The sequence below is a fragment of the Eumetopias jubatus genome, unplaced genomic scaffold (genome assembly GCF_037043125.1).
Source record: "Eumetopias jubatus isolate StellerSeaLion01/CBP00866 unplaced genomic scaffold, mEumJub1_p1.0 scaffold_4, whole genome shotgun sequence".
NCBI classification, from domain to species: domain Eukaryota; kingdom Metazoa; phylum Chordata; class Mammalia; order Carnivora; family Otariidae; genus Eumetopias; species Eumetopias jubatus.
The window spans coordinates 30,281,111-30,306,838 of record NW_028274810.1 but is presented as its reverse complement, the minus strand read 5'-3'; the positions used below and the strand labels follow the sequence as shown (position 1 = coordinate 30,306,838).

The 25,728-nt window shown below is 42.9% G+C and overlaps 1 protein-coding gene across 1 annotated transcript in view; it reads right to left on the bottom strand.

Moving 5' to 3' along the window:
• Positions 1–25,728, bottom strand: part of TGFBR3 (transforming growth factor beta receptor 3) — a 196,519-nt gene that overhangs the window by 51,482 nt on the left and 119,309 nt on the right. Inside the window, exon 4 of the mRNA XM_028087662.1 lies at positions 20,128–20,265. Within this exon, the coding sequence (XP_027943463.1) occupies positions 20,128–20,265 (138 nt within the window). The remainder of the gene's footprint in view (positions 1–20,127; positions 20,266–25,728) is intronic.

The window sequence follows — 25,728 nt, the reverse complement described above, 5'->3', positions numbered from 1 at the left end:
TTTGCTTATGGTTCTATCGCTTACAGCAGTGTTTTCAAGCTTAACGTACATACAAAATAGTACTAATCCTAACTATTGTGCTGGCCTTAATATTTTCCATTCAATTATATGTATATACAGTAGTCTTCCCTTATCTGTGGGGCATACCTTCCAAGACACCCAGTGGGTGCCTGAAACCACAGGTAGTACTGAACCCTATGTATACCATTTTTTCCCTATACATACACAACTATAATAACGTTTAATTTATAAATGACACACAATAAGAGATTAATAATTAGTGATAAAATAGAGCAATTAAAACATGTTATAAATAAAAGTTATGTGAATGCGGTCTCCTTCAAAATATCTTATTATACTATATTCACCCTGTGATGATGTCAGATGATGAAATGCTTGCGTGAGGAGGAGCTCCTGAGTGGCTCAGTTGGTTGTGTCTGACTCTTGATTTCGGCTCAGGTCACGATTTCAGGGTCATGAGATCGAGCCCCACGTTAGGCTCCACGCTTATCGGGATGCTGCTTGAGATTCTCTCTCTCTCTCCCTCGGCCCCTCCCCCTGCTTGTACGCGCTCTCTCTCTCTCTCTCTCTAAAATAAATAAATAAATCTTTAAAAAAAAATGCCTACATGAGGAGATGAAGTGAGATTAATGACACAGGCATTGTGACGCAGTGTTAGGCTACCACTGACCTCCTGAAAATTTGTCAGAAGGTGGATCATCTGTCTCTAGGCTGCAGCTGACCACCAATAAAAAAAAAAAAAAACATGGAAAGCAAAATTGCAGGTAAGGGGGCACTACTGTATTGTTTTAAATGCTAGCAAAGAAGTTCTTCACCAAATTGATTCCATGACTACTAATGCTGTGGTCTCACTTTTGGCTGAAAAGTAGAAGCACTTAAGAGCTTCTAAAATATCCTAAGGTCCAGGCCACACCCCAGACCAATTAGAATCTTTGGGATGGGACCCAGCCATCGGAATATTTTAAGGCTCCCTGAGGGATTCCCAAGGTCAGCCATGGTCGAGAAGCCCTGCATTAGTTGGTACTGAGTAATCCATAGTGTGAAAAGCATTATTATAGGTCAGGGACAGTGTGGGTACCTTGCAGCTTTCTCTATACCAGTGGTTCTCAACTGGGGTGATTTTGTCACCCTGGGGACTTCTGGCAATGTCTGGAAACATTTTTTAATTGTCACAATTGGGAGGGAGGAGCTATCTAGTGATTAGAGCCCAGGGATGCTGCTAAACATCCTACAATGCACAGAGCAGCCCCTACAATCAAGAATTATCCAAAATGTTGGGGCACCTGGGTGGCTCAGTTGGTTAAGCAACTGCCTTCAGCTCAGGTCATGATCCTGGAGTCCCAGGATCGAGTCTCATATCGGGCTTCCTGCTCAGCAGGGAGTCTGCTTCTCCCTCTGACCCTCCCCTCTCTCTCATGCTCTCTCTCTCTCTCTCTCTCTCTCTCAAATAAATAAATAAAATCTTTAGAAAAAAAAAAAGAAATATCCAAAATGTCAATAGTACTGTGACTGAGAAATCCTGGTCTACACTTTGAACTGACCACATATTAGTAACATTCAAATATCTACTGGATTCCCAGATTAGATCCCCAAATTGACAGCCCTCCAAATGCTAGAAGTTGGACCGTCGAGTACTTAATAAAGAATAAGGGAATCTTCCTGGTTTGTGTTGGCCCAGGAAGCCCAGAACTAATCATTACTATGCTGGACATAAGCCATGACCTCGAACAATAGTTGCCACGTCCTGCACACCTACTATGTATCAGGCACCACGAAGTGCTACGAGGTGTGGTAATGACACTTGCCAAATGTCCCGATGCGAGTTCTATATAAGTAAAACCAGTGGGGACGGTTTAGCTTCAACCTTGTTTTGACAATGCCTGCCTAAGAAAAAGTTCCTGAACCGTTTACCTGCCAAACAATAACCATGCCAACCTGTGTCCAAATCCTCCGAGGCTTAGTTACTCACCAACACTGAACTTCAGTGTTTATCTGATATTTCTGACTTAAGCACTGTAGTAAAATCTTTTCACCGAGAAGCACTTGTGCTAAAAAGTCATTTTTATCAAGCCCGTCACCAAAAAAACCCACAACAGTGCAAAGGCCATCGTCCCTCTGCCAGCACAGTTCTGAATGTTTAGGCAAGCATCCCTCGATGCTCCACTCCCTTTGCCCTCATTCATGTGACAGCTATGAAATAAAGCACTTGAGTTTTAAGCGTTTTACAGAGAGTGCGTTTCTTCAGCGTGGAAGGTGGGCTATACTGTGTAAATGAGAGAAGAAATAGGGAGCAACTTGGAAATGTATCCTCAGGTCACAGAAAAGCAATCCTATGGCATGGCTGGTTCTCCAAGAAGGGGCAACGCCTGGCTGATCCCTCCAAGTACCATCAACCCCGCTCAAGTCTGTGTTCTCCCAGACCAGCGGCAACTAGGTTCATACACTCACGGCTGAGGAATCTGGAAAAGGAGTGAACTGCCACTCCTCAGGCACATTCCAATATGCAGAAAGCAAAGCTTGCCAGAGGCAGTGAAGTGTCCCTGACTGCAGGTCAGTGGAAATTTTCTGCTGTGGCAAGGGGTTAGTCAGCACTCCTCCTGACCACCCGTTCTCCTGGCTCTGAAAAAGCTGGACGCGGACAAAGGCCTCCCCCAACCCCCACCGAGATTTAGGAGGTAATGTTATTTCCATCTGATCCTCGGGACGACCTGCGAGCGAGGCTACTGTGATTTCCACAGTAGAGAGGAAGAAACCTCAGAGAAGCTACTGGCCTACCCAAGGTCAGAGAATCAGCACTGGAGCAAGACCAGAACAGGAGACTTCTGACTCCTGGTCAGAGCTGGCCTCTGAGCTAACCCTGCCACAAAGAACACCTCACTAGCTCCCAAGACAGATTTCTGTTCTATCTGTAAGCTTTGCCTTCCACCCACGTGCCTGAGCTATGCCTTCCAGACCAAGCATTCCTTCTTCTTTTCTCCATGAGACAAGCCTTCAAATGTTTGAAGATGTCGTTTGACCCCGATCATGACTTCGGTTCTTCAGGGCACTATTTCCAGCCCCCTCAACTCCTCCCCAGATACTGTGGTTCTCAGATCCTCACCAGCACAGTCTCGGAAATGTGGTGCCTGGGACAAGACTTGGGGTTTGGGGTGCAATCTGGCAAATGCACTGTAATGGTTAATTCTGTGTCAACCTGACTGGGCGACAAGGTGCCCAGATAGTTGGTCAAACATTATTCTGAGTATTTCCGTGAGGGTGTCTGTGGATGAGATTAACATTTAAATCAGTAGACTAAGTAAAACAGACTGCCCTTCCTAACATGTGTGGGCCTCAAAACAGTTGAAGGACTGACTCTTCCCTCTGAGGAAGAGAAAATTCTCCTGCCTGACCAAACTCATCTCCTTCAAACTGGGATATCGGCTCTTCCTGGTTCTACAGTAGCCTGCTGGCCTTCGAATTCAAACTGGGACAGACTCTGCAGAACTGGGGACTTGCTAGCCTCCATAATCATGTGAGCCAATTCCTTACATCTCTTTACATACATACATGGACCCTTAATGAGGCCCAAAATCACATTAGCTTTCCTATCAGCTGACTGGTATCTCATATTTATTAATTTATACTCTAAACATACTTGTGACAAATATTTATTGAGCACCTGCTTCCACTCTGCCAGGCACCGCTGGAGACGCTGGGATAACAGTACAGAAGGTGACAGACAAAACTCCCCATCCTTGTGGAGCTTACAGTCTGGTAAGGAAGTCAGAGGAGCATGGTCAGTCAGTCAAATATGTAATAGCCTAACAAGTGCTATGGAGAGAGAAGAAGAGAAGGTTTAAATGCTGTCATGGGGAAAGTCCAACTGAGAAAGTCATTGAGCAGTTAAAGCCCTGAAAGAGAGAGACAGCAAGCCCTGTGGACGGACGTGAGAAGGAAAGCAGTTAAAGTGTAAAAGTCAGGCAAGGGGGAGGGGCAGCAGGGAGGCCAATGTAGCCAGAGCACTGGGATTGGGGGGGGGGGGAGGGTGGAGTGGAGGACAGGTAGGTAGAGAGGTCAGTGAGACCAGGAGGTCCGATCTGACCTCACCTTTACCCAACCTTACCCTGCTGGTAAGGACTTGTGGTGTTTAGTCTGGGTGAGAGGGGCCACCACTGAGAGTTCATGAAAACATCTAACAAACGTTTTAACAGAATTACTCTGGCTGCTCTGGCCAGTCTAGACTGAAGGGAGACAAGAGCAGGAGTCCAGGAGTAGACTTCTGCCATAACCCCAGGGAGAAAGGGTGGCAGCTCACACCAGGGAGGTGGTGGTGGAGATGCTGGGACCTAAATCCCCAGGTCTTTATTTTATTGGGTCGAGGCTTTTTGCATCCTTCCCTTATACCAGTAACTCTTTCATATAAATACAAAGTTCTATATTCCTTAGACCCATATTTGAAGTCTGTAGAGAACACATAAAAATCCTCATTCTGTTAGCTGTCACCATCGCTGTATTTCATACATGGTGTCTGGTACACATTCATCTGAATCCCTGAGCAGTGGGGTAAGACCAGGCTAAGGTCTGTGGACTTTCAAGTGTACTCTCATGCTGACCCCAGCATGCTGAACAGCACTTGCTGGGGTCCCAGGTTGCTCAGCAACTACAAAGTTAACCCCAGAGAACTGTCCTCATCTCATCTCTAAGGGCATCGTGCTAGAACCCGCCTGGAGTCCTGCTGAAATAAAGACATGCTCTATCACTCTCATCCCTCCACTGGCCACTCCCTAGTCCCTGCCTCATCTTCATGGGATGGTATCCTCATTAGAGTCTGGCTTGGGTTAAAGTCTGTGGAAGAACCTAGATGTAAAGAGAATAATGACAACCAAAAAATAGTTTTTCTCATACAAGGAGTGGTTACAATCACAATTGCAAAGAAAATAACTACATGAGTGAATATGGAATTGTTTAAGAAAATGTGAAGAGCAAGGATTTTATATTCAGATAAACGGCAGAAACTTTCCAAGGCTATTTATTCTATCCCCCATTCTCCACCTTATTTGTAGGTTCTTGCCATGCTACCACCCCACTTTTGGTTCGAATATCTCAAGCAACCTGTATCTCAAGGATTACAATCACCCCCTATCTTCCAAGCCGCCAATCCTATCTCCTTCCTCCACCCTGGCACCTGAGAGATCTTTCTAAAAAGTCAACACATGATGATGCAGGGTAGTATCTAAGCATCTTAGATGGCATATGGCCAGAGAGGGCCTCTCCCCACCCCTCCCCCATCTACTCACCATTCGGAATCACTCAGCGGCAGACACAGCCTGCTGCTTCAGGCTCTGAAATATTTTTACATCCTGCTCCCCACCTGGACCGCTCTTTCCAAGCCTCCCCAACTCGCCTCCTCTCCTCAAGGTGGAGCGGGACACAGGTGTCTTGTCACACCTCTAGTCTAGCCCCTCTCTCACATGAACTGTTGACTATCAGCAAACCTGACAGAAGAACAACACCGGAGGGCCAAGAAAGCACCTTGTTCATTCTAAATCCCCGGGCCTGGCACAGAGCTTGGCACAAAGCAGGGACTTGGTAATTGCTTGTTGAATGGAACTCAGTTCTGTTACTTACAGGAAAGGATAGGCCACAATTTCTTTGTTCCTGTAACCCAAACTCCTTACTTCCCTCACTGCCTGGGAAATGATCTTTTAGCCAATCTTTAAACCCCACAATTTGCTTTTTCACCCAATAACTCCAACTAAAAACCAATTACTAAATCATTCAGTAGTTCCATGTCTTCCCCCCCGCCTCCCCAAATTCAGTGAACTTTCCTCCTGCTTGCTAATTAAAACCCAATCCTCTGACATTCCCTGACATGACAAACATCTTCCTGTGGGAATGAACGGAGCACTGAGCTACAAGAATCCTGATCCTTAGCAAGTAAGCGTCTGTTGAAGGGGCAACTGTGAAGCACTTTACTGCCCAACCACCCCCGGGCTGCCGAGATGCACACGGAGCCACCTCTTCTCCTGAATGCTCTTCCCTGCTTGAACCACACACATTTGTATTTTCGATTCTGGTTATGCTACCAGATTTTTTTTTTTTAAAGAGCAGAACATTACTCTATCTGCCAGTGCTGGGAGTTTTATTACAAGAACTTACAGCTAGGCAACGAGAGCCAAGTTTATTATTTTTTCTGGATCAGATTCAACAATCTTGTCCAAAAAGAGCAAGAAAAAAGCAAAAGAGGCAACCAGCCCTTTTGTTTCCACACCTGCATTTAAGCTTTAACTCTTAAGGTCCTAAACAGATCCACGGAAGCCTCACGATTTATCTCCCAAGCCCAAGTGAAGTGAACAAATCCTGGCTGATGGGTGCCGTCACCATTTTCCTGGAAAAGGGGTTCTCTGTTTTAGCACTTAACTCAGCACATCGGCTGACTCAGAGGCCTGGTGGTTGCCTCACAGTATCCCTCCGGGCCTCCCCCAGGTTGGTTTGGTCTTCAGTGAGGGGGGAGACAGAAACTTCGCGGAGGACGGTGCCATCCCATAAGGACTCGTCTCGTCCTGTCCCCTGCCTCACTGCCCTCACCTCACAAAGAACGCTCCCAGATGAACGATCCTGATAAAGAAGTCTCATCTGAAGTTTCACCTCACCCTCTTCAAGGCCCCTCCCATGTTACATTCTCATGGGGCCTATTTAAAATTACAATCCAACCCCCCAGAAGCCCCACTCTAGCAATCCTGATGCCCCCCGCCCAAACCTGCTTTCCATGTTCTTATTGCTATTAGATTGAATAGTCACCTTCCTAAATATCATATAATTTACTTATTTATTATGCTGATTGCCCATCTCCTCCCACCAGCTTGTAAGCTCCCTCAGAGGCTGGGATCCTCGTCTGCTTTGCTCGTGGGGATATCCCAAGCACCTACAATCGTGTTGTGTATGGAAAAGAGAGTCAAGAAGTACTTGTTTAATGAATCAATGAATCTTAAGGTCTGATCAACTGGTAGTACCTGCCTAAAGTTCTGTCACTGAGAAGGTTTCAGAGGTCATTCACATAGAGAAGTCGTGGAGAAACGAGGAGCGCCGTGATCAATCACACGTCTGCCAATGGCTTGGGGCAGCCTGTACTTGCTCCACAGCTGTCCAGCATAGTAGCCACAAGCCACACGCCACCGCTGCACACTTGAAATATGGCTAGGGAAACTGACCTGTGCTGTAAATGTAAACTACATACCAGACTTTGTACTGTGTCATATAGCACAAGAAAAAAGTAAAGAGATCTCAACAATTTTTTTATTGATTACATGTTAAATGATATTATTTGACTATCCTGGGTTAAATTACATATGCCATTACAATTAATTTCACTTATTTCTTTTACCTTTTTAAAAGATTTTATTTATTTATTTGAGAGAGAGAGAGCGTGAGCACCAGAGGGGGGAGGGGCAGAGGGAGAAGCAGACTCCCCACTAAGCAGGGACCCTGAAGTAGAACTCCATCCCAGGGCCCTGGGATCATGACCTGAGCCAAAGGCAGATGTTTAACCGACTGAACCATCTAGGTGCCCCATTTCTTTTACTTTTTTAAATGCACTAATAGAAGATTTTAAATTGCCTCTGTGGTTCACATTTTATTTCTATTGGACGGCACTGCTCTAGAACCTCCTCCAGTATGACTATAAGGAAGCACCGATAATATCAGTCTATCCATCTGCTTCTTGATCTGGTCTCAGAACATAAACTAATGTCAAGAAGCCTCCTCAAGGCCAATACTTCACAAAGTGTGATCCTTAGACCAGTTTAATCATCCTGCAGATTCCAGGATGGGTAGGAAGGTAGGGTCCAGGAAATTGCATTATAACCTTCCTCCCACCACCCCCATAATTCCAAGGCATACTCGAGGATCACTGCTCTAGACTGTAGATCCACGTATTATTTAAATTCCAAATAATCTTTGTCAAGCATGAACAGGATTGTATACAGATCAAGCAAGAATCCTCTCCTCTGCGCTGCTAGAAAAAAGGGGGGGAAACAAAAGCCAAGAGGGAGAGAGTAAAGCCAAGTCATGGATGGAGTCATCTTCTTGCACATCTAAAAAGAAAGAAATGGGCCTTGTGAAATCAGAGGAGCCACAGCCCCCCAAAGATAAAGAAATGCCTGCTGACATCTCAGAGGAAAATTTGTTCCAGGAATCAAACACACACCTTGTAAGCTGAGCTGTGGTCCATTTGGAGCTTGAGTTATCGGTTGGATGAATGCCTGCTATTCAGGTTGAATAGCTCCTTGGGGCAGCTCTGCTCTGCTCAAACACCCAGCTTCACATATTTACATGACTTTGGCATTGGTCAAAGGGCAGCATGTAGACAATCAGGATCATCTCCTCTCCCTCTTCTGTCCTGCCCTAACCCCAACTTTTACCACTCCTATTCCTTTCCCCTGACTCCTGTGCAGACAAATCTCTTTTTGGAGCTGCCTGCTTGGGAAAAGAGAGCAAAGCAAGAAAAACAAATAAAGCAAAGAAAAACACATCAGTATTTCCAAAACACCTGCTGTGTCAAGTATTTACTAATTCCATTCTAGAGGAAAAAAAGACAACAGGCATTTCTCTAGACTTTAGGTTTCTATGTAAATAGGATCTATGCAGATGGGTCCTAGGACTCGTAACAGTGCCCACACAGAAAGGCACTGAGATTATACTTTGGTGTATTTTGTGCATAAAGTCCAGTAAAAACAAACTCACATAAAGTACTAGAATGGTACTGAAATATTTACCTCCCAAATGAGGACTAAGCCCTACAGTCTGAAAGAGGAAAATCACACACTCTCCCTACCCAATTCCTGGGAGGGCTGTGCTTGCCTATTTCCTCCAAAGCCACGTGATGTGAAACGTGATCTGAAACATGTTTTCTATTAACCATATATCATGACTCAGTGTTTTTTTTTTTAAGTTTGTTTTAAAGAAATAATAACTTCCATGCCCATGAACCTACAGTCATAATTTGTAATGCTACATATTCATGAGCCATGTGATTATGGTATCTGCCAATCACGCATTCAAGAAACACAAGTCCATGAAACCATTTAAAAATTCTTGGGTGTTTTTTTATATTGTATCTACAACCAGATTACTTTCTTTTACTAAAACGACTTAAAACATATTTGACACTTTTTCTCAAAACATTCATGATGGTCACCCTCTGCTTTTAATTTTTATTTTTGCTGAACTATAAAGAACTAAAGGACTGAAACTGTCCTCTGTTCTTAACACCCAACATGTTTACACAGGTCCAAGAGGAAAGCTCTGAGATGTTGCCCTCGGAATATAAACATGCACAAACTTGAATGTGAGCCACTACAAAACCAATACTCTAATCTCCCATGGCAATGTTACAAAAAATGATACTATATGTGAATATACAAAGAGAAGCAAAATATGTCACTCCACCTGAAAGACAGACTCAGTCCACACAGGTTACCAAATTAATGAAGCATGAGCTGCTTTATAATGTACAGTTTTCCAAAGTAGAGTCCCAGGCCACACAGGGACCCTTGATGGTCTTAGAAAATGAGCTCTACAGACTCCTAAATTTACCCTTTCTCATCCGCCAATGTTAGCAGGATTTTAGGATGAGCATGACCCAAAATTTAAAGTGCACTTGCCATCTAAAGGGTATTTTTCAGAGGAGCCTGGGTGGCTTAGTCAGTTGAGCATCCAAATTTTGATTTCAGCTCAGGTCACCATCTCAGGGTCATGAGATCAAGCCCCATGTCAGGCTCAATATTGAGCCTGCTTAAAATTCTCTCCTTCCCTCTGCTTAAGATTCACCCCTACCCCTACCCCTACACTCATGCGTGCACGGGCATGCTCGTGCACTCTTTCTCTAAAAAAAAAAAAAAAAAAAAGAAAGAAAAGAAAGGTTATTTTTCAGGAAAAAAATAAAACGTTGGCATCTATTATTAGCATTACTATTACTTGCCATGATCCTCAATCTGTTTTTGCCCTCCAAATGTGCTTCTGGGAAATCCCTCACCAGGGAAGATTCTTTTATTTTTCTTTTAAGTTACATCCAGTCTGCCAACCCAGGTTCAAGGGCACAAATGGAAATTTACAAGTGCTTGGCTCTAAATAGGTTCTTAGAATTCCCTTTACAGAATTCCTCTTTATCACGATGGATAATCTAAGTTCTATTTTATAGACAAGGAAATTAACACTCAGAGAAGCTACAGGATCTGTCCAAGCCACACAGCTGGTAGAAAGCAGAGCTGACAACAGAAACACAGACTTTCTTTCCCACTGGAGAGCTGTTCCTACTCCACTACCATGGAGTAGTCAGCTACTGAACTCAAGAAATCAGTACAGCTGGGTAGACAGAGCCCCACCATAGCCTCCAAGCAATAGAACACCGGGAGATAATAGACCATAAAGGTTCTTACTGATCACTTACCAAGTGAACAAACCTCTGTTATGGAAATGGATTCCCTCATGTTAAAATGAGGAAAATAATAGGACCTACTTCATAGGCTTGTTATGAAGGTTAAATAAGGTAATATATATAAAGTGCCTGGAAGAGTGCCTAGCACATGGCTCACGCTCTGTTTGTCAAATGTACACATACATGTATACATAGATTCACAACAGGCCACGAGGGTTGTCTGACAGACGGTAAGGTTGACAGGCCACAATTCATTCCTCACTGTGACTGGACCATTGCCTTCTTGTCCAATCTGCCAGAAAAGGATATATGAACCCTGTTTTCAAGGGTTGGAGCAGGGCTGGCTCCAAACAGTAGCTCTGAACATCACCCAGCAGCCTGTATCAGCCAGAAACTATAGAATCTCCAGAACAGGCTCTCTGTGATAAAGGCTAGAGATCAAATGGGCTTTTGGGGGCTTTTGGCAGAGGTGGCAGATGGATAAGCCCCTGACTTCTGGGTACACTCTGGGTCCGAGGATCACAGCTGAGTCATTCACCCACCCTCATGGGACAAGGCAGGAGCAGAGTGAAAAGAACTCCCTGGCCCAGGGGCATTCAGAGGCCATCTGAGGACCGGGTGTTAGCACCAAGGGCAAAAACCGAGAGCAAAAACTGTTCTTGGGATACACTTCTACTTCGGACAAAGAAACAAGAAAGGCCAAAGGGGCCTTTTCTTCTGCAGAAATCAGCTTCCAAGCCAGGGGGTTGGATGATGGAGGTCTGGAGTGCCAGATTTGGGCTGCCTCAAATAAACCCAAAGACTCTGTGCCCAGGAAGGAGGCAGGCCATCATGCAGTCCCCGTCAGAGACGGGGAATGCAGGCCACCTGTGGGGAATGCTTACCAAGAGCCTCACTGTCTACAGCTTATGAGAGGACCAAGGCACAGCCACGAGCTTTCAAGCCAGCCTCACCACAGTCTCCCAGGAAACAGGTTTCTCCCCCTCCCATAACACAAGAAAATATTCTGCAACCTCCCTTAACAAACACTCACTTTTCTACCAAACAGCCCCTTGGAGGCTGCCTACGGCATTAACCAAGGGCACCAGCGATGTCATGTTTGATACAATTGCCCAAAGCTTGGGAGGGGCAGCTCCATCAAATTGCCAGATTAGCCTTGGACCATAAAGCCTTAAAGCAAGTAATGGAACTCTTACGCAAAGAAACCAGCCTTCCCCCCTCGGTGAAATCAAGTTTATTTAACCTCAATTTGTTGAATGAAAGCAAAGCCTTCACAGAGATGCGGCCCAGGCCTGCACACAGACATGACACAGCAAGTCCAGCTGAGCCAGGAAAAGTCGACGCTTGCGTGAACCCTCCAGGACAGGATGTCTTGATCAAGAAGAATACACCCAGGCAAACCTCATAAGGCTGAGGGGCCACTCACGGGCAACATTCACAAGCCTTAACCCGGCAAGTTAAGATAAATCCTAGGAAGTCTTCCAAGAAACTCTTTCTGGACAAGGATTACCAGCTGAAACTGGCCTCTTTCCAACACTCGAATTGCCACAGTGACATTTAGGAAGAGCTCTCTTACCACAAATGGGCCAGAAACTCGTTCCTAGGAAATATGGTAGTTGACTGACCCTAGTTCATGAGAGGATCAAGCCCCGTACAATTAGGGCTCTTATGGACAAGCCACAAAACCAACAGATAAGCAGTCTTTGGAACAAAAATGCATGGTACACAACCACTTGGAATATCCCACAGGGCACAGTGAGTCATTCCGCAAGAGACATTTTTTAAAAAGAAGAAGAACCAATCTTGAAATGTTTAGTTACTTAATCTGCCTCTGAGAGAGAATTTATTTGGGGAAAGCCTCACTGGAAAATCCAAAATGGTGTATGCGGACCCCTAGGCAGCATGCTCCTAGTATACAGGAGTGACGCTTGAGGTCGAGCAAAAGCTGTGCTCATGTCTGCAACCCTGACCCGTGCTGCTCCCCGGCTCGCCTCACAGACGGAGCTGCCTTCACTGCATTCGGAAGAGGAGGATTCTCATCTTCTCCCCTCTTTGGGATCCAACAATGGCACTTCTCACGCTCAACTGCAATTCCCAATCTCTTCACTATCTCTAGCAGGCAGCTCCTCGAGGGCAGGCAGTCCACTCTATTTCTCTCTGGAATCCTCCATACCTAGCCTTGGTTTGCAACAGCCTGCAGGCACTAAAAACCAGGTGTGGGATGAACGAACAAGTAGATGCATAAACTGTCATCTCAGGTATGCTCATCTCATGTTTTTCTAAATGTGGGGAGAGCTGCCAAACAAGGGAAAGGAGGAATTTCGAAAAGAAAAAAAAAATCATTTCCAGATTTTTAAATGCAACATAGTGGAGGATACAGGAATTTTTTTTTTTTTTTTTAAGTTCCCTCCTCCACAACCAAATGCGAATGCCTGAGTTATTCAAAGGGCATTTTTGGATACTACAACTCTCACTTACACATCACTTGGAGTCATGAAAAGGAATGCGTGGACATGTGCCGTGTTATAGGCTGTGCATGTCCCTTCCTCGAGCGGAGCTGAGCGCACATCTGGGGTTATTTAACAACTGATTGGAAATTTCGCCTTCTGATTTCCAGTTAAATACTGGGCACAGGAAAACAAATAGCACTTGTTTTTCACTGAGCCTTGTCAGTCATCCAAACTGCAGTGCAGACCAGAGAACTGCCTGTGGTTTGGTGGCAGAGGCCCAAAATAGTTAGACCTTTTTTTCCCCCAAGTTGAAGTACAAGGAATAAACCAGATTTTGGAAACCCCGGGCTCTTCACCGACCCCTCCCCCCGATCTCAGAAACACAAAACTAGATTTTAAATATTAAGCATGTTCCTGGCATTAATTTACATTTTTCATTAGGATTAAATTTTGATTTGTTTTTATTCCAAAGCCAAGAGCATAGCGATTGGTTTCTCTCATTTTTTTTTTCAACTGCCCTGCCCTGATATTTACTTGGATTTGCTGAAGAGGCAATGTTCAGATTACCATTTTCTGTTTGCAATTAAACTGGAATATAATATCTAGAGCCGTATTATCAAAGAATCAGAGAGTCTCTTTAGAGACTGGCTAGTGCCATCTCCTCACTTTAGAGATGAGGAAACTGAGGCCCAAGGAGTGAAGTGATTTTGTTCAATGATACAGAACTAGTTAGTGGCACAGCCCCCTAGTACTCAGGCCTCCTGGTACCCAGGCCAGGGTATTCAGCAGAAACAAAAATCTGAATTACCTCTGAGTAGAGCTGCCTGATAAAATACGGAACAGCTAGTTAAATTTGACTTTCAGATAAACAGTGAATAATTTTTTTTTGAAGATTTTATTTATTTGAGAGAGAGAGAGAATGAGAGACAGAAAGCACGAGAGGGAGGAGGGTCAGAAGGAGAAGCAGACTCCCCCCTGAGCAGGGAGCCCGATGTGGGACTCCATCCCGGGACTCCAGGATCATGACCTGAGCCGAAGGCAGCCGCTTAACCAACTGAGCCACCCAGGGGCCCAACAGTGAATAAATTTTTAGAGTAACTATGCCCAACATATCATATAGGCATACAAAAAAGAAGTAATTGTTGTTTATTTGAATTTCAAATTTAATGGGCATCCTGTAAATCTGTCAACTCTGGAAACCTTATCTTAGAAACCAATATCCTCTCCCACTCCATACCTCCACTCAAACATACACATGTATACATACATTTCCTTCTTTTTAATGTTAATGGCTGGAAAACAGAAGTTGCAGCACAGTAATCCCAAGGACTAATGAGACTGGAAGAAATTGCTGCTTATTTTTTGACTTTGTTCCTCTTAGATGCCTTTCTTCCTTATAAGAATGTAGAACAACTAACACTGACATGATGAGACATTAAAAGGCTGGCCATAAAAGAATAAAAGGCTGGCCAAGGCCTCTGGATTAGACATTTTAGGTCTCATCTTGAGCCATTTCTTCTTGTCCCAGGGCTCTGAGTCTGTGGACCTCGCAGGAAAGCACACTTAGGTTCAGAATACAATAAAACAAGATTAAAACAAAACGAAACAAAAATCAGGTACATGGAATAAAGTAAAAAGATATATTTTTAAATCCAATTCATTGGTTTTACATCTCAATTTTTATTATTTTTTTAAGATTTTATTTATTTATTAGACAGAGAGATAGAGTGAGCACAAGCAGGGGGAGCGGCAGAGGGAGAGGGAGAGGGAGAAGCAGGCTCCCTGCCGAGCAGGGAGCCAGACACGGGGCTCAATCCCAGGACCCTGGGATCATGACCTGAGCCGAAGGCAGACGCTTAACCGACTGAGCCACCCAGGGGCCCCTACACCTTAATTTTTAAAAAGAGTGCTGGAGAGAATTTTTTTCTAACAACTTAATTGAGATATAATTCACATATTATAATATCCATCCTTTTAATCTGTACAATTCAGGGTTTTTAGTATATTCACAGTTGTAATCTAATCATCACTACCTAATTCCAGAACATTTTTTTTAAATTTTTTATTGTTATGTTAATCACCATATATTACATCATTTGTTTTGGTGTAGTGTTCCATGATTCATTGTTTGTTCATAACACCCAGTGGTCCATGCAGAATGTGCCCTCTTTAATACCCATCACCAGGCCAACCCATCCCCCCACCCTCCTCCCCTCTAGAAACCTCAGTCTGTTTTTCAGAGTCCATCATCCCTCCTGGTTCGTCTCCCCCTAATTCCAGAACATTTTTACCATTCCCCAGAGAAACTGCATACCATTAGTAGTCATTCCTCATTCTCCCGTCCCACCAGCCTTCGTAATCACTGATGTACTTTCTGTCTCTATGGATTTGCCCGTTCTGGAAACAAATGGAATTACACAACATGCGGCCTTTTGTGTCTGGCTTTTTTCACTTATAATGTTTTCAAGGTTCATCCATACTGTGGTATGTATCAACATGCCACTCCTTTTAATAGCCAAATAATATTCCATTGCATTGATATACATTTTTTTAACCCATCTATCAGTTAATGGATATTTGGGATGTTTCCACTTTTGGGTTGTTAAGAATAATGCTGCTATGAACACTTGTGGGCAAGTTTTTCTGTAGACATATGTTTTGCCCAATTGTCTTCAAAGGCACCATTTTACGTTCCTGCCAGCCATTTATGAGGGTTCCAATTTCCCTACATCCTCAACAGCACTTGTTATTATCTGCCTTTTTTATTAGAGCCATCCTAGGTGTGAAGTGGCATCTCGTTGTGGTTTTAAGCCTGTATTTTCCTAATGACTAATGAAATTGAACATGTTTTCGTGTGCTCATTGGCCATTTGTGTTTTTTCTTTGATGAAATGTCTATTCAAATTGTAGCATATTTCTAAAGACAATCTAGTATTGTCCCAATCTTTTTTTTTTTTTTAAGCAAACTCAGGTTGACAGTTCAGATATTTATTGCCCAGTTGAGCTATGCTTTTTCTTCAGTGTGGAAATAATTACATAAATAAAGTTTTTGCAGACTGAGAGAGTAGGGTTATTCTTATTTCTAATTGCATTGAGGGACAACTCTAACCAATTCAATATTCTCTGGGCCATCCATACACCCTACAAAAGAAAATCTACACAGCTGTGACAACTCCATCATGCATGCGCACGTGCACGTACATGTGTGTGTGCACGTGTGTGAAAGAGACACTCATACTCAAAGACTCACTACTTGACAATGAAACGATCACTCTTCATCCCACTCTGTTTCCTATGTAACCAGAACAACCAGATAAAGGAACTGCACTCGCAGAGGAAACTCAATCCCACACTCTCCCCCTACCTGATATGCTCCTTCTTGCCCATACTGTGAAATCCTAAGAAGGCCTAGAATGATTTGACAGAAAGAGCCAGATACCTTTATCAGACACTATTAAAGTATAATGTTTCTAGTCACTCATGGGTGGCTGAGACAGAGCAACACAAGCCCCTGCTAACTAACTAACTTAAAAAGGTTCCCTTTTTAAGTCGGGGCAGCTATAATGCAGACGTGTCAAGTTAAATTAAAAGGTCATCCTGAACAGAGGAGTAATACCATTGCTTTAACTTTTCTCACCATCCTACTTAAAAGAAAAAAACAAACCAAAACTGCTTAGTATTGTAACTCTATCTGGAAAGTAAAGACCGCTTTAAGGCAGTAATGCAGACACACACATCTTAGACTAAGAACCAAGAGATTGCGCCTGGGTGGCTCAGCGTGCACCTCTTGATTTTGGCTCAGGTCGTGATTTCAGGGCTGTGAGACTGAGCCCTGCCTTGGGCTCTGTGCTCAGCAGGAAGCCTGCTGGAGATTCTCTCTCTCCCTCTTCTTCTGTCTCCCACCCCCCAAAAAGACTGCCTCTCTCCTCTGCAACTCTGAGCTCGCTGGGTAACCTGGGAGAAGTCAGTGATGGAAACGGCTAAGCCCCAGTTTCTGAAAATTCCATGGGCCTTCTAAAGTGTTTGTAAAATAACGTAATTATCTTATCACCAAACTTTAACTCTTAACTACTGTAAATGGATAAACAGAATTCACCACGGGTTTTCTATCCAGCAGCAGATCCCTCTGCTGCAACAGCTGTCCAGTGGATGAGCAGACCCTGAAATTCCTTTCCAGCTACACAGAGCAAGGGAAGAGCTTGCCTTCCCTTCTTCACTTCACACACTCTCTCTTAGGGAGAGCTACCCAGCTTATGAGAGAGTTTGCATCACCCATCCACTGACCTGAGAACCCGAAGGAACAAAAGATGTTCTACCTTGAAGGAATGTACACAGGGGAGGAAACCATTCTCCCTAAAGAAAGCCTGCTGGACAACAAAGCAGAGCTCAAGTGTCCCTGAATTTAAATCCTTGCCTTCTCCCAATGCTGTCTCCCCTTTATTGGTAATTTTAGGTTCATCACTTGCCCTGCAATCTCCTTCTGTAGGATTAACTCCAAATAGGGATGATGTTAAATTGTTAATTAAAGCCATCTCCTTTTTTCATTGTTAGTACATTTTAAACTGGTGGCCCAGAAACAGTGCTTATAGATCTTAAACAAAACTAAGGCAAATAAATAATAATTAGGGCTAAGATACTTTCCATTAAAATGCATGGAGTGGTAGGTTCACGAAGAATCCCAAAAGTGACCAGTACAACTATGATATATGTGGCCCCCACTTTACATCTGGACCTGTAGCCCAGAAAAATAGGAACTCGTTTCAATCTTGAACAGGATAAGCCAGACCTTTATAATTAGAAATATAGATTCAACATCCTTCCCAAGTGTTCTTTACTATGATTAATAACAAACAGTCACAATAACAGCAGGTAATGGGGTTAGGCACTATACTAAACATGTTACATGTAATCTCATCTAATCAAGATAACAACCCCGTGATGCAGGGACTGTTAATTTTCCCATATTACAGGTGAGGAAAATCAGGCTCACAGAAATAAAATAATCTGCCTCAAATTACTATTTGCATTCAAAGGAGGGTGGGCAAAGCCTTTGTTCATAACCTCTCCCATAAACAGCCCAGTGTGGTAGCCTCATATAGCTATTGAGTACCTGCAATAGGGCTGGTATGCCTAAGGAACTATATTTGTAATCTTATTTTTTTAAAGATCTTATTTATTTATTTATTTGAGAGAGAAAGAGAGAGCAAGCATGGAGGCAGAGAGGCAGAGGGAGAAAAGAATCTTAAGCAGACTCCATGCTGAGTGCAGAGCTGGACGTGGGGCTTGATCCCAGGACCCTGAGATCATGACCTGAGCCTAAACTAAAGAGTCGGGCGCTTAACCGACTGAGCCACCCAGGTGCCCCAATATATTTGTAATTTTAGTTAATTTAAATTTAAACAGCTCACCCATAGCTAGTGCCTACAGTATTGGGACAATATAGCTCAGCACTCTAAGGGCTAAATGTACATAGACTTCATGATCATAGCCATTCCACTTACTGTCACAAGTACCTTTAATTACAGGAGACAGACAATGACTATGAGTATGAAAGCAGCAGTCTGGGGTAAGAGCTTATAGAATAAGTCCTATCTGGGTTTGAAAGAATGTTACTCAATTTGGTTTTGTCCAATGTCTCCTCATGACTAGATTCAGGTTATGTGCTTGTTTGGCTAGAATACAACATAAACGATGCTGTTTCATTTAAAGGCATACAATGTTTACCTGCACCATATTGGTGATGTTAACTTTGATCACTTGGTTGAGGTATTGTTGGGTATCCCTACTGTATATAGTTACTGTTTTTTCTTTTGTTATTAATAACTAATTTGAGACTATGTAAATATACGATTCCTCAAACTCCCTTCACCTTTGCTATATTTAGCTTCTTCTTCCCCCCACTTTTTTTTTTTTTTAAGATTTATTTATTTATTTTAGAGAGAGAGGAAGAGAGCACAAGAGCAGGGGGAGGGAGAGAGTGACTCCCAAGCAGATTCCCTGCTGAGCACAGAGCCTGATGTGGGGCTTGGTCTCATGACCCTGAGATCATGACTTGAGCCGAAATCAATAGTTGCTTAACCAACTGAGCCACCTAGGTGCCCCTACATTTAGCTTCTATTGATGATTCCTGTCCAATAAACTTTTACTATAAATGATTACAAAATCAGGAATTTCTAACTCCACCATTCCCTCTATATTATTGATTGGCATTTGACTGAAAAGAAGAGCTGTCCCTTATCCCTTTTTACTAATTTGTCTACTTATTAGCTGTATTGATTACAGACTCCTACTTTATTCAATAGGTATCTTTGAGTTTTTAAAAGTATTCTTCAAATACTTTTGACAAGGTCAAAAGTATTTTCTTGTCATCAGGTCATGACAAGAAAATATAGATCTGGATTAAGAGTCATTAATTGGCAAAGTGTGCTCACTCTGCAAGAGAAAGAAGATTAACTGAGGCCTCTTCTTGTTCTGGATGCTTTGGGGGCAAAGAGGTTTAAAAGCCTGAGTCTCTGCAGTTAAGGACATTAGCATGGAGCTCTAGCAATAGACAACATGAGTTATCACTGCGAAGGGCAGTGTTGCTCATCATCAGACATGATATCATACCCCAAAAATTCCATCCAAACAACCCATCAATTTCTCCACAACTAGCAAACTTGAATGTTCTGGCAAACTCAAAAGGACATGATTTACAAATAGTAGGTAATATTTGGATCTTTCCACAAGAGCTGGGTTCCAGTTTTTTTTATAAAATACAAATGTTTTCATTTTGGAACTCGCTGTGTCACTTTCTCAACAAACAGATCCTCGTATCAGAAAGTAGGCCTGTGTTATATACAAATAGAATGGGCTTGTGTGTATTTATTTTGTGGTCAGAGACCACACACCTAGAGGCTATTTACAATGTTTACATTGCTCTTGATGTCACCAGAGGAGTCTCAGAGCTGAGACCAAAGCCCAGGCCACACAGAGTATGACTGCAGGTCCTGCTCTGACATGCAAACTAGACTGGACCCTCCATCCACAGTCAGACACACATGTGCAATGTTTGTTTTCTGTGACTGCTTATCTCCACCGTCCAAACCCCACTAAGAGCATTCTTCAAATTTAACACACTGTGGACTCGGGTATTATTTCAATGAAATAAGCCTTAATTTTAAAAAAGACCTGCAAAGGTTTGGGGTCCTTATAGTCCTAAGGATAGTGTGAAGGATAGTCTGGGAGGGTTTCAAACACTTACCAAGAAAAGTCTAGAGACCCCAACCGCAAGCCTCTCTGTCTTCAGATGCCAGACCAGGGGCTTTGGGGAGTTGAGCAGGAACACGACAGGCTTGTGGTGAATGTGGACGGAGGAGATAGGATTGAGGTGTAGAGTGACCTAGGAAGCAACCGAAAGAGGAATCTTAACACTGGCTCCCCATTAAACTCACTTAGCGTAGCATTTGGAATGCCTTTTCACAGCTCACTGTTAAGAAAAGCTGTAAGTTAGTTCAGCGTCTATGGATAAGATATATTAGGTTGAACTCGATGATACTGCCAATATTTGGCCTTTTTTTTTTTTTTTTTACTACACAAATGGCTACCTCGTATAATTCAACGCACACTAATCTCAACCAAACATGATTCAGCTCCCAGTAATAGTGGAACACAAATAAACAGAACACTTTTTTTTTCAAAGTTAGCAAAGGCAGAACAAAAGTGACTTTCCCTCAGAACTGTCTTCTCCTACAAGGCAAATGATGAAGCTGAAAAGTGAGAGTACAGAATCCCCTGGGGATGGGTCATCCCTCTGGACCACCAGAGAAAGGACTTTCTTCTCTTCCAGGTAAGCTCCAACCTCTAAAAAGTTAAGTGAGTTCTGCCAAAGAAAAGTGCCGAAAGCTAAGGGAAAGGGGCTACCAAGGGGAACTGCCAGTGCTTTCATCATCCCAACTATGAGCTTGAAGGGGTTTTCCAAAAAATGAAGCACAGAGAACACACAGAATAAATATTGATTGTATATAAACCTGGTCCAAAAAAAAAAAAAAAAAAAACAGGGAAGAAAACCTCAAGCCTGGATAAGAAAAGTGTGACCAGTTTTGATAGCAGATCAAGGACTATTGTAGGTTATGACTGTCATCATTAACATCATCAGAAAGCACCTACGAGGACAGCTGGAAACAGTGGGTCCAATGACATCTTCCTGGAGCACACCAGCCAACGTAGGTCAACGTGAACATAGAAAAGCCAAAGGGTGCATAAAGAAATAGCAGATGCTTTCACAGAAGCATGTCTCCTACTGGCTTTCTGGACAGAGGGATGAGGCAAGACCCAAGAAGCACATATGTTAAAAAAATGAACTCACCCAAGAGCACCAGAAAGTGATGAGAGGGAAAGCACAAAAAATGACTTTAGTTGGCAAGACAGAGACCGAGTAATACACTGGGAATAACAGAACATCTCAGGCCTAATCCTTATGAGGATTAAATGGCCTACATCTATGATCTGAGCCTAGAGAGCCATCAGGGATAGAGCACTCAAAGCTGGACTATTTTACATCTTCCAGTGGCTGCTGGCCCACTTCGATCTCAATGTATCTCTGCCTTTTATTGTAGGGACTGCCTAGGACACCAATGTCACCTATCACAGTAGCCTCTCAGGTCACTGCTAATAAGGCAACAAACTTTACTTTCAATACCCATGCCTTAGCACATGGTAGGCACTCAGTGAGTGCCAATTAGATATTTAATTTTCTAATTTCCAATGCGACAAAAGTACTTTATTCTATTAATAATTTGCACTATGGTATGTAATATCATGTCTATTCATTAACTGTTGAGTGTGTGTGTCTTAATCTCTGAAATAGACTGCAAATAGTAGGCAAAGATATATCTTACTTTAATACTGTGCTCAAACAGAGTAGTAGACAGTTGTTTCAAGGACCGATTTATCACAGCAGATTCATAAACTTATGTTATCTAAAAGGTTAAAAAGGCTGAGTATATTAATAGGTTCAAAGGGACTTAGCTAGCTACTTTACAGAAAAATTTTAAAACATGAGCAATACTATCATGAGCTATTTCTGCAACACAGCTAGGACCACTTTTACCATTCGGCATATGCAAAGTACTAAAAGCAGAGTACTAATGAACAGTGATGTCAAGTACGGCTGCAGCATAATAACACATTTCTTGGTTGTACAAATTCTACCCCACAGCGTTTTGCACAGCTGTCTGCATCTAGAAATAAACAGACTGGTGGCTGCTGTAAACAAGAGAGGCTGCAGAACCAGAGCAGGGGCAGAGCGTCAAACTGAATGTGGCATGAACAGAGATGCACACCATAGAAAACACACCCTCCGGAGAGGGAAGAAAGGAGAAATGAAGTCATTACTTGTTCAAGAGTACCTGAAAATTGCTAAGAAACACTCTGTCACGAACAGTATGTGCCAGTAAAAAGTTTCCAGAGTTATTCATTCCCAAATTGTTTATCAAGCACCATCACGGCACAAAGAATGGCCATGCCTATCCACCGAGGGTACACCAACTCTTTTTCCAATGATTTCCTTTGCAGCCCTCAGGCATACCACTCTTGAAGTGTGTAGATAAAATAGCAATAAATATATATCTCAAATGAACAAGAATTAAAAAAAAACTTAGGAAATGAAAAGAAAAGCGTGTATGAGACAGATATTGGTGCTGGGGTCCAAAATTTTCCAGATGGTCAAAAGTGTCAAGGCCTGGCTCACACAATCAAGGAAAGATTTCTAGGAGCCACAGCTCTGAGCTTTCCTGGAAACGGCTCCCTCTTCAATATGTGGCAGCGTCTGGCCAAGATGAATCTTCGACTCTGGCACACAGGGCCCAGGCAAAGCCCCAAAAACCATCTGGCGAAGAAGAATTCACACTATGATTGGGAAATTAAAAGAAAAATACTCAATACTTCTTTTAAAAGATCATTTGGCAGGACCAGAGAGTCCCCCCAAGCACCCACTCATCCAACCCCTCAGCAACCTTCCTCTACTGGAATAAATCTTGCTGAGGGAAAGATAGAGGATAACCAAAAACAACCAACCGAAGAATGAAGGTATAAAAGCTCACCCAGTGGTGGGGAGAACATGCCCACCAGAATATCTGCAAGAATTCCTGGCTAAGGTCCCTACTTTCTCTCAGGCAGAAAGGGAAGGGAAGGGAAGGGAAGGGAAAGGAAGGGAAAGAAAATCCTCTTTAGAATCAACTGTAGCTCAGGATAGACTATAATTACAAAGATAAGAGCATATTGCTGAAGGTTTTCGTGGGTGGATTATTGCCCCATGATCATGGTTTGAAGACCAGAGCTGAGGCAGGCTGCAGAAAAGAAACAACCCATGGAGAAATGATACACGTGGTATCCGATGACTTCCAGTTTGGCAATCCAGACAGCTCAAGCCTATGTTACATTTACATAGAAATAAGAGTCACTACTTAGTTCATTAGCGATAACAAACTAAACTAGGGGCCATGTGACTGGGAAGGCTGATGAAACTAAAGGGAATGCACCCCAAATGAGGAAAAAATGACTAGTCTCTAAATTAGTAGATTCTGTGTTAACCTTTGGCAGTAACAAAGCATTTAAGAACTCAGAGCAACAGATGAACCTTCTCACCACACACACAAAAACCCATATGCACACAACATTTTGCAGGCAATGTCAGAGAAAATACATTCACTGCAGGGCCCATGAATTCCAGGTTAAGTACCCATTAATCCAGGTTAAGGAGTCCATTGTAGAGGAGCAGGAACATTCAAATGGCAGAAACAGAAACAAAATGACTCCACATAATTAAACTAGAGATTATACCTCTGGTTTTAACAGGTCATCCTCTCAGAGAAAGAACTTATTAGATGACAACTCAGAAATAAAACATTTGTCCATGCAGTTTCTGGGGTTTCAGTGACCTCCTAAAACTGTACTTTGACTACAAAGTGGTCCGTAAAGCCCAGTCCAAGAGTTCTGCTCTCATCTTGTCTCAAACAGTGCCGCCTTTCAGTCTTCCTAATAGCGTGAGAAAATGCAAGTAAATCTAATCTGTCACATCCCATATGTAGACACTGTCCCTCATACACTGCATCCTTCCCCTAAATGGGGAAAAGCTCACTGGTTCTGAGCTAATGGAAAGCTAATCTGTTCTATGACATCTATTTATACTGGGTCTTCTGAGGTTATCTGTGTACTTCAACAAACTACCAGATGTAATTAATGTATTTCTTCTATTTTATAAAGAAATTCAAAGTAAATCTTTTCTGAGTGCTTTCCTGGGGAATCTGAATACAATTTTGACCAAAATCAAGGCCCCTCCAAGGAGCATAGAGCCTCAGAGTGGAAAGACAAACTTCCTGTCTCCCATTTAGGAAGCATGGCCTTGTCCATGTTATCACCAGAAAACAACAAGGACAATTTTCTCTGGACCTTGTTAGGGTGAAGACCTCTCAGTTTTCCAAAAATTATCTTTGATAAGCAAAAACTACATATTGTCTCAAACTCTGTAAATCACTTTATGAAAATGAATTATGTACTTACAGGAAAGAAAACAAACACCCCTTTATGGAAAGATGCCATATGAAAATTGTTTTGAATTTCTAAGGGTTCATAGTAGAGATGCAAGGTATTTCTACCAGAGTGATTTCAAAAATTCCCTATCAGTTAGACCCCCCTACTCCTGGGGTTTGTTCAGACAAACATCAGCAAAGAAAGCAAAACAACTGATATAAGAGCTGAACAGCTGTCTGATTTTGCTAACGTGTCAGTGAGGTTCCATTTCAACATTTCTGATTCTCATTAACAGTCCCTATGGACCCATGAAACAATGAAGTCATCCAAAACACTACCAGAGAGACTCCTGTTCTCTAAAACCAGACCAAATGCTCTGAAATGGATGCTCCAATAATCAGTTTACAAGAAGCCAGATAAGAAAAGAACTCTAGCAGTGTGTCTATAACCAGGACCCGTAACATAAAATCACATCCTGGTCTGGATACAGCCATCATCTCTCCCCTATTCAGAGGTAAGGGGACATCCACTTAGCAACAGTGCTGGGTAGTAACTGAAAACATCCTGAATCTGGGTCTCATAGCACCCATAATTTACACAGAAGGACAATGAGACATGCACTATTTTTCAGGATGTTGGGGGACCACAGCAGAACTCAAATTTCACCTCTCTGGGCAATATGACTTTTAGGAGCTCAAACCTGACCCCAGATGCATCTGAATTGTGCAACCAATTGCTGTGAGTGGGAAACAGTAGTTAGTTGCTGCCACAGCGTTTGAAAGTGTAATCGGGTCTAAGGAACCCCCTACAGCTGACATTTTATTTGCCATCGCTTGTCCTTTGCCATTTGGGAATTGGTATAAAAAGATTCCCTTAAAATATTCTTGGGGGGTGGATTTGGAGCTTTTAAAAATTTTCCTTATTATATTATTTTTACATTTCTCTGAATTTCTAGAAAAACATCCATCAGTTGGTACTGAATTCAAGGAATCTCCAGCCCCTAAGTGACTCCGCCCCCACCCAGGGAATCAACCGACCATTCTCTCCGGTCTCAGCAGCTTGGGGTCAGAGATTTCACACTGCTATGGCAAATGATATCAAGCTCTTTCCCCAATGGTTTTGACTTGAAACCATTTAATGTGATGAGAGGGATACAGCCACTCAATTCCAAAACCAATTCCTCCTCCCCCAAAGAAGGACAGGATTCAGGATTCCCTGGGAGCTTCTGAAAATAATCTAATCTATTACGACCTCAAAACGGCAGCGGGGGGGGGGGGGAGGGGGGACCTAAAATGAAAGCTTGAAATCTGATGCAGAAATAAGCCTGCCCTCT